At 52.7% G+C, this 9830-nt stretch overlaps 1 protein-coding gene across 1 annotated transcript; it reads right to left on the bottom strand.

Annotated features, from left to right (window-relative positions):
- Window positions 1–2031: 2031 nt before the first annotated feature.
- Window positions 2032–3385, bottom strand: MESP1 (mesoderm posterior bHLH transcription factor 1). Its single transcript, XM_031668346.1, is given in 2 exon segments — window positions 2032–2391; window positions 2653–3385. Coding segments are annotated over 2 exon segments (816 nt in total). The 3' UTR covers window positions 2032–2308.
- Between the last annotated feature and the right edge of the window lie 6445 nt (window positions 3386–9830).

Below are 9830 nucleotides of genomic sequence, written 5' to 3'. Positions count from 1 at the left end.
ACCATCTGGCACGGGGTGCCTACCTGGACGCTGGCTACTGTTGTCGGCTCTGTGAACAGGCACACAGGGTTTCCTCCGGGTGCGGGATGGCGCTGGCCGAGATGGGGGATGGGGACGCTGGAGCAGTGGGAGGTGTCCCCTTCCTATCTCCAGTCCTGAGTCTGGGCAGCTATTAGCAGAAGCTTGTTAATGAAAATTCACACCTAGGTGCTAATAAACAGTGGGCCACTCCCAGGCTCAGGGCCAGAGAAGAAGCCCTCTGCAGGGAAGGGGGCTGGCCAATGAGCCCCACTTATCTGTGAAAAGACTTGCTAATAACTTTAATTCCCCATTCTAAAACGCAGGGCCTTTGCCATGCAAATAGATCTTCTAAGCTGGGTCGGCTCCAGAAAACTTCCCACTCTACCCCAGTTAGGGTCCTGGGAGGGGAGTGAGAGATGGGACAGAGGAGCAGGAAAGGGGGTGACCCACGGAGGTGTGAGGTCCCACCCCACTGCAGGCATGACTTTTGGAGCACATTCTCTGTGGCCAAGCGCCAGCCCGGGTGTGCCCTGCCTGGCCTAGACCTCTGAACTGCAGATCAGGGACTCCATCCCACTCTGCATTACAGCCCCTCCTGGCGGGGCTAGAGTACTGGAAGGGATCTTTGAAGCAGTTGAAAAGCAAACCCAGCAGCATCAGCGGATGAACGGATAAACCAACTGTGATGTAGCTGAACAACGGAAGATTATTGGGCAGTAAAAAGAAATGAAGTTCTGACACAGGAGGCAGCATGATGAGCCTTAAAAACACTGTGCTCAGTGAAAGAAGCCAGACACAAAAGGCCATATTTTATGATTCCTTTTATATGAAATATCCTGAAAAAACAAACCTATAGAGACAGAGACTAGATGAGTGAGTGCCAGGGGCTGGGAGTAGGGGAATAATGGGGAGTGATGTTAACAGGTACACGTTTTCTTTTGGGGGGTGAAAATGTTCTAAAATTAGTGGCAATGGTTGCAGAACTCTGTGGATGTACTAAAGCCATTCAATTGTTAAAAGAGTGAATTTTATGGTATGTGAATTATATCTTAATAAAGCTTTTATAAAAACAGACACTAAGGCCTGTGTTTCAGACACTTGAAGGAGAAGAGAGGAGAACTAGGTATCTATCCATAGAGGGTAAAGGACACTTGGCAGGGAGCCTACACATCCCTTCTTCCCACCCCACCCTCCAAGGATGACTGTTCCCTAGACACCCTGGCTGGGTGAGGACACACTTTCTGGGCTCAAGGCTCCTGTCTCTTGCTCCCTGATGTGACTCCAGCCAATGCAGACAGGAGTGCAACTGCCTGTGTGGATTCTGATGCAACCCCATGGGCGATCATCTCACCCCAGCTAGGCCTCTAGGAGGTCATGGTTATATAAACTCAGGACTGCCACACTGTTATTTATATCTCTAAGCCACAAGGCGAGGAAACCAGAGAAAAGGGAGATGGGAAAATGTCGGAGTAGGGGGTGGGAGGTCCAAGGCCAGGGTGCTCCAGTCTATGGAGAATAAGGCCCCAGGACACAAGAAAATGACCTCTTGTAGCTGTTATCCCTCAGGCCCCAACATGCATGAAGCTGGCAAAATCCTCCAAGAGCTGAGCGCTGGGACTCTGGAGGCCTACTGGGGCTTGAGTGCTGATCCTCATCCTTCTGTAAAACGGTTACTTGAATATAATAGGTACCTGATATACATACAACAAATACTCAATAATGGAGTTGTATTTCTACACAGATATTTTGGTTTTAACCAGTTCCCCACCAGGTTCAAAGAAAAGATCAGCAGATTCTACTTGCCGCTGCCTTCTCAAAGGACGCCCCTCCCCACCCCTTCCAGGCTGACCCATCTGGACTAGATGCTGAGCCAGGGCTGGGGGTAAGGTCAAAGGGGGTTGGGCCTGTGGGGGTGGGAGGGCTAAAGATTGCAAGAACCCCTCCCACCTCTCCCATGCTCTTCTTTAGAGGGAGAGAGGGAGTTTTGTGTCCACAGGTAGGAAGAAGAAATTGCCAACTGACACCAGCAGTTTATTCACAAATAAATAAATTCACATTAGGCAGAGCCTCCTGCTTGCTTCAAAGTGTCTAACTCTATGGGTCCCTCCATGGAGGGGGGGTGCTGAGAAGGGCCGCTGTGGTGGGCAAGGCTCTCACCCGCAGGAATGCCCCTGCCGGGATCGCCGGTGCCCTCTTCCAGGAAAGGCAGTCTGCTAAGGAACCACTTCGAAGGGGCTGAGGCCAAAAGAGCCTCGGTGCTCATTGAGACGGCGTCAGTTGTCCGCTGTCACTTGGGCTCCTCAGGCAGCCACTCCAGAGGCGAGAGGGGCATCCAGGTCTCCAGCAGGGCCAGCACGTCGCCGGGAAGAGCTGTAGCGAGAGAAGGAACAGGGCAGCCCTCAGCACTGGTGACCTTGTGCGGGTGTCCGCGTTCGTGGGCTCCACCCTCAGGGGGGCCCTAGCGAGGGGAGACCCAGTCCCCTGCGTGGCCTCTTCCCCTCACCCCTGGCGCCCTGGGCATACTACGGAGGCCAGGCTGCTGGCGGGGAGCGGCAGGGTGCCTGGTCCTCGCCGTGGGGGGCGGTGGGGCTGCGCAAGGGGCACGCCGGCGGGGAGCAGGGAAGGGGGCACTAACCGGGGACGGTGGGCTCGGCTCCATCACCTGCCCTTCCGAGCACGCTGCCTCGGCGAAGAGCGCAGGCAGGTCGCGCTGCCTGCACGGCTCGGGCCCGCAGCAGGCAGGGACTCAGGACTTCCTCGGGCGCTGGACGGCGGAGACCAGACCCAGCCTGCGCCCCTGCCCCTGCCGCTGCCCCTCCGCCTGCGCCCGTGTCTGCGTCTGCGCGGGGCAGCCGTCGGGGCACAGTGGGCAGCCCCGAGGGGACCCCGCGTCCCCGCGCTGCCGGCGCCGGCGCTGGCGCTGGAGACTCTCCTCGCTGAGGCCCAGCACGGCCGATGCGTGGCCGATGTATGGATGCATTGGGGCGCAGCGTCTCGATCTTGAGCCAGGGTCTGGCCGGGCCGGCGCCACGACGGCGGTGGCAGCGCGCAGCTCGTGCAGGGCGCGGGCCAGCGTGCGCATGCGCAGTTTCCCCCGCTCACTGGCGCTCTGCCTCTGCCCGCTGCCCAGGCGGCTGCTGCGCGCGCCGCGCTTCCCTACGGCGGGGGCGCGGGGATCCAGGCGGGCGCCGGGACGCGCGGCGCTCGGCACGGGGCTGTCGGCTGGGGTGCTGCCGCCGCATGGCCTGGGGACGACGAGGAGCGCCTCGCAGTCCCTGTCGGAGGGCGGCGGCCGCCGAGTTGGGTCCCAGGCCGCGGAGAGCATCCAGGACTCGGAGAGCGGTGGGCACAGGGGCTGGGCCATGGCAGCGGCTGCGCGTCTGGGGCCAAGGCGGCCGTTTTGCCGAGCCTGAGGTAGCGGCCCCGCATCAGCACATCAAAGTGGGCTCGGAGCTTCGAGGGGGTGGAGCCCGACCCTTTGAATCCACGGCGGGGGGCGAAGGTGCCAGCCCCTTGGCTGCGCCTGTTTCGCCCCATCAGCCTGTTAAGTCTTAGATTCCAGCCTCTCTGACGCGCTCTAGGTGTTCGGGTGGGGCCCGGGTTGGGCTGTCTCAGGTTAAAGGAAGCTGGGTCAGAAAAACGAAGTCTAGAGCCTAGGTTTGGAGCCTGTCTTTACCTGTTGGGGATCTTATGAAGCCCTTAAGCCTACACCTTTAGATTCCACCAAGGCTTGTGTGCAGGCACCATAACTTAATAAATGGAGTAGAGTAAGGGACCAGGAGCAGGGCCTCATTCCCCAGCAGGGGTGCCAGAACACTCTGAGGCAGGATGGCCCTGGGTAGACCCTTCCCTGTTGAGGACGTGTGGACATGCAAGGAAGCTTGCACCCTGGCAAATCCAGTCTGGTCAGGTTGCTGGACCTTCTGAGCAGAGGGAGGGGGCAAGCCTGCTCCTCCAACCCCAGGACACCTCTAGCCTGGCAGGGTCTGGGGCTCGGCCTGCTGCTGCAGCTCACTCAATTCCCACCTGATGTTCTGCAGCTTTTGGACAGGTATAGCACGTGTTTTCCAATGAAATGAGGAAATGATGCAGCAAAGGCATTTGACAAAACCCAACACTCCTCGTGATAAAAATTCTCAGCAAACTAAGAATAGAAAGGAATTTCAGTGCCTAAAAGCAGTGGCTCGCTTTTCCGTAACCACGCAGCACTTCCGGAGGCCGGTAGACGGGTGGATCACGAAGGTTGCAGAGATCGAGACCATCCTGGCTAACACGCAGAAACCCTGGCCCCTACTAAAATACAAAACTAGCCAGGCGAGGCGGGCGGGTTTCGTCCCAGCTACTCGGGAGGCCGAGTGCAGAATGGCGTGGACCCGGGAGGTGAGCTTGCAGTGAAGCCAGATCCCGCCACGCACTCCAGCCTGGGCGTATAGAGTTTTCAGACCTGTCTCAAAAAAAAAAAAAAAAAAAGGAATTCCCCATCAACTCCGATGAGGCTTCTACAAAAATAGAACCTACAGGTAATGCCACTGAGTGGTGAAAGACTGAAAGCTTCCCACATCCTCCTGCATTTCTCAGAGGAACAAGCCAGGGGTTCTCTCACCACCCTATTCAGCATTGTACCAGAGATGGGTGCTGACCTAGCTGCAATTAGGCAACAAATAAAGACATACAGTAATGGTGAAGAAATAAACCTCTTCAAGAGAGCCATGGCAGCTCTGGGCCCTGCTGTGCATGAGCCTGATCAATTTAGAATCACTCCAGGAAACCCCATGAGACTACCAAAAGGCTCTTGAGAAGAGGTAGAAAATGTGGCAGAGGCCATAGAAGAGAAAGGCAAAGGAAACCGACTCTGCTGCCAAGCTTGAGGATGGCCAGACTCCTCTTACATCAGAATCCCAAAATACAGATTTAAATGAAGGAACCAGCTTCAGGCACCAGTAATAACTTTTTTAAGAATAATAGGACTGCACCAGGTCATTGATTTGTGTTCCGTGTTGATCCTAATTAATCCCATTATCTCAAATATACAGCCATTAATGGAAGAGGTGTGACCATTCAGCCACTTAAAGAGGATTGTAGTACCAGCTGGTCTAGCAATGGCTGGACACCCTTTCAGGTGAAAGTTAAGGCTGCATGCCGTGGCCTGGGCGCCTGTAATCCCAGCACTTTGGGAGGCCGGATGTGGCATCTATGAGGTCAGGAGATTGAGACCATCCTGGCCAAGGAAAGAAAACCCCGCCTCTACTAAAATACAAAATAGCTGGACGTGGTGGCATCACACCAGAACGGTGCCACTCGGAGGCTGAGGAGAGATCACCTTGAACCCGGGAGGAGGTTGCAGTGAGCTGAGATTGAGCCACTGTATTCAGCCTGAGGACAGAGCAGACTCTGGTCTCAAAAAAAAAAAAAAAAAAAAAAAAAAAAAAAGCACATTAGAAGTACAGTTGGTCAGAACTAGCTATGAATTAAAAAATGGTAGGAAAGTCACTACAGCCTTCTATGATCCAAGAAGTCTGGGAAATTTATCCAACCTGTCTCCATTCTTTTTGGGGACAACCCATTCCAAAAAGAATGCTTCCATCTGAAGCACTGGTACCATATTCCACCAATGGAAAGAATCATGGGAACCTGGCAGATCCTGCCAAATTTCCTGAAGCACAACTTGAGCTTGCCAGGAAGGACAGTTCTAATTTACTGGATATCACGAAAGAAGAACTCTTCAAATGTTCAGTACTCAGAAGGATCCAAGGCAGATTTTCTTTGGGTTTGCTCCAGGATGAATGCTGAATATGGTAGATAAGAAAATCCTAAAATCTACAGATGAAAATCTCCTCAAGTACTAGAGCTCATGAATTCCCATCCAAGAAAGCAGAGTTGTTAATACTAGAAAAGGGCCAGGCGCCGTGGCTCATGCCTGTTATCTCAGCACTTTGGGAGGCTGAGGCGGGCAGATCACGAGGTCAGGAGTTTGAGACCAGCCTGGCCAACATGGAGAAACCCCGTCTCTACTAAAAATACAAAAATTAGCAGGGCATGGTGGCAGACACCTGCAATCCCAGCTGCTCAGGAGGCTGAGCTGAGGCAGGATAATCACTTGAACCCGGCAAGCGGAAGTTACAGTGAGCCAAGATCACGCCATTGCACACCAGCCTGGGTGAAATTTCACCTGGCCCGTCAGGGGTTTGAGTTGGCACCCTGGTCTTAATAAGTACTTCATGCATGGCTATCTGCTCTCCGGCCAGACTGTGAAGTACCTGGTGTCTGGCATCATATCTTTACGTGTTTTCAAGTGGAATGGTTTCTTTCAGTGCCAGACGTCTGATTTTTATTTTTATTTTTTTGAGACAGGGCCTGGCTCTGTCTCTCAGGCTGGAGTGCTGTGGCACTATCTCGGCTCACTGCAACCTCCACCTCCTGGCTACATTGAAAGACGAAGAATTTTCTTGAATCACATATAAAATATGGTAATTCGGCTGGGCACGGTGGGATCATGCCTGTAATCCCAGCACTTTGGGAGGGCAAGGCAGGGGGATCGCTTGAGGTCAGGAGTTTGAAACCAGCCTGGCTAATATGATGAAACCCTGTCTCTACAAAAATACAAACAATTAGCCTGGTGTGGTGGCCCACGCCTGTAGTCCCAGCTCTTGGGAGGCTGAGGCAGGAGAATCGCTTGAACCCTGGAAGTAGAGGTTGTAATGAGCTGAGATTGTGCCACTGCAATCTTGCCTGGTGACAGAGCAAGATTCTATCTAACAGCAACAACAACAAAAATACACTAACGAAAGCTGCTGCACTAACAAAATTGCAAAAAAAAAAAAAAATCTCATAATGTTTTAAGAAGTTTATGGATTTGTGTTGGGCCTCATTCAAAGCCGTCCTGGGCTGCAGGTTGGACAAGCTTGGTGTACACCAAACCACTCATCGTCTCCTCCCTCCTCCACCTCCTTTCCTCCCTACCCCTCCATTCACCTCTCACCCATCTTCTTTGCTTAACTTTCCTGGTTCTCAGCAATACCAGCTTTCTTCATGGTATGAAATTGCAGGGATGCCCACTTCACCTTCTCCTTCCAAGCAGTCACCAGATGACATCCCTTCTTTCTGTATTTTCTTCAGGTGCACCTCTTACTTTGCTTTTCTTTCTTTTTCTTTTATTTCCATTACCTAAATCCAGTCTTTCCCCCAACTTCCTTCACCCAGTCTAATCTTCTGTAGGAAACATTTCTTCCATCTTCCCTTCAATCTACATTCTTTCCTCTGGCCTCCAAGGATCTCTGGAATGTGGATCCTCTCAGCCCTCAGGCTGTCTCTGCTCTGGGACACAGACCCCTTGGCCCATGAGACTTGTCTTCCTCTGTTTTCCACACACACTACACCAAGTCCCACCTCTCTGCCTTTGCCCACGCCACTGCCCCACCCTGTAGTGCCCTCATTCCTACTTAGCAAGCTTTCTAAACATCAAGACCTAGCTCAACTTTTTTAATTTTTTATTTGTTTGTTTGTTTGTGTCTGTTGAGAGCCTCGCTCTGTTATCCCGGCCCGCGGGATCGTCGAAGCACTCGACGCACGAGAACCTCCACCTCCCGGGTTCAAGTGATTCTCTTGCCTCAGCCTCCCAAGTAGCTGGGACTGCAGGTGTGTGCCAGCACGCCCAGCTAATTTTTGTGTTTTTAGTAAAGACGGGGTTTCTCCATGTTGGCCAGGCTAGTCTCGAAGTCCTGACTTCAAGAGATCCTCCCACCTGGGCCTTCCAAAGTGCTGGGATTACAGGCATGAGCCAGCGTGCCCAGCCCCAGCCCAACTTTTACCTTTGATGAAACTTTCTCTGAACTTTGGTATGGTAGTTTTCCAAACTATTTGTCTTCTTGTTCATGCTCTCATGTTTTACATCCTAATTGTTTCTAGTAGATTGTAAACTCCTTTGGAAAAATGTCAGTATGTAATACTTAGTTACTTATCCAAGCAGTACAGGACACTCAGAGTTGATTTGCTGGTGTGGAATAGATATGTGTCCCAATTTGTGTTTGTTTGTTTTCTTTCTTTTTTTGACACAGAGAGTTTTGCCCTGTTGCTCAGGCTGGAGCGCAGTGGTGTGATCTAGGATCACTGCAGCTTCTGCCCCCCAGGCTCAAGCGATCCTCCCACCTCAGCCTCCTGAATAGCTGGGACCACAGGCGCATGCCACCATGCCTGACTAATCTTGGTATTTTTTGTAGATATGGGGTTTCACCATGTTGGCTAGGCTGGCCTTGAACTCCTGACCTCAAGTGATCCACCCGCCTCAGCCTCCCAAAGTCCTGGGATTTCAGTTTTGCTGGTCTGATGTTTGGCATTCCCCCATGGCTTCCAGCCCAGTGAGCCTGATGGGTGAGCTGGTTTGTAGCAATGATGGCCCCATGACATGGTACCTTCTCCCTGGGCATGTCTCCCACCCCTCCTTCCTGGGATCTCTTCTGTCTCCTGCTGCTCTTGGCCTCCTCTGACACCTTCTGTGCCTCCTCCTCTGCTGTCTGTCCCAGCAGCCCCAGAATGCCTGTGCCCAGGGTCACATCCAGGAGAAGCAGTGCCAGCCAACCCCTAGAGCGGGCAGAAGGGGAGAAGCCCCCTCCCTGTGCATATGCCCTAGGACCCCATCTACACCCAAGGACAACCTGGCCCAGGAGGTACTTCCTCAGCCTGCAGCTGTCAGCAGAGCCCACTCCTTCTGGACTGCAGCAGATGGATGCCTTCCTGGGCTCCAGACCCAACTCAGGAAACTGGCACGGGGGCCCAGTGACTGGGCCTCTTTGATGCCACTAGGCCCAAGGGAATATGTGGTTGGGAATTGGTAAAGTGTTCTGTGTGCCGGGGTGGGAGCGGGTGCCAAGAAAAGGCCAGAAAGCGGCCGGGCACGGCGGCTCACGCCTGTAATCCCAGCACTTTGGGAGGCCGAGGCAGGTGGATCACCTGAGGTCAGGAGTTCGAGAGCAGCCTGGCCAACATGGTGAAACCCCATTGCTACTAAAAATACAAAAAAATTAACTGGACGTGGTGATAGGCACTTGTAATCCCAGCTACTCGGGAAGCTGAGGCAGGAGAATCGCTTGAACCTGGGAGGCGGAGCTTGCAGTGAGCTGAGATCCGGCCACTGCACTCCAGCCTGGGCGACAGTGCGAGACTCCCTCTCAAAAAAAAAAAAGAAAGACAAAAAGAATGAAAAGAAAGAAAGAAACGTAAAGAAAAGAAAAGGCCAGAAAGCAGGAGGGCTGGACTTCAGGAGGCTCCAGGCACCCTGTGGTTCAGGGATTGCTAAGCTTCTCAATGCCAAGAAAGCCAATTCTTGCATGTTTGTGACTTCGTTTCATAGCTTTGAGTAAACTCAGAATGACCACAAACTCGTGTTTTATCATCATATCTTTATTTGCAAGTAGAGCATTTGCTTTACACATAGTTACAAAGTCAACACGTGCAGAGGCTAGAGCAAATCTCTTTACCATGCTCTGGGGTTCCCAATTGCCTGTGCCAGAAGAAAGTGCCATTACTAGGTTGTCAACAATGCTTTGAAATGAATTTGGTTTTGGGTTTTTTTGTTTGTTTGTTTGTTTTCTTTTTCTTTTGCAGGTTCTTGTTCTGTCACCCAGGCTGGAGTGCAGTAGCACAATCTTGGCTCACTGCTGCCTCAACCCCCTGGGCTCAGACAACCCTCCACTTCATCCTCCTCAGTAGCTGGAACCACAGGCACAGTGTATCACCACACCCGGCTAATTAAAAAAATTTTTTTGGATCAGACACAGCGGCTGATACCTGTAATCCCAGCACTTTGGGAGGCC

This window comes from Papio anubis, chromosome 7, assembly GCF_008728515.1.
Source record: "Papio anubis isolate 15944 chromosome 7, Panubis1.0, whole genome shotgun sequence".
NCBI classification, from domain to species: Eukaryota; Metazoa; Chordata; class Mammalia; order Primates; family Cercopithecidae; genus Papio; species Papio anubis.
The sequence above is the reverse complement of the archived record's forward strand: the minus strand, read 5'-3'. Positions and strand labels throughout refer to the sequence as shown.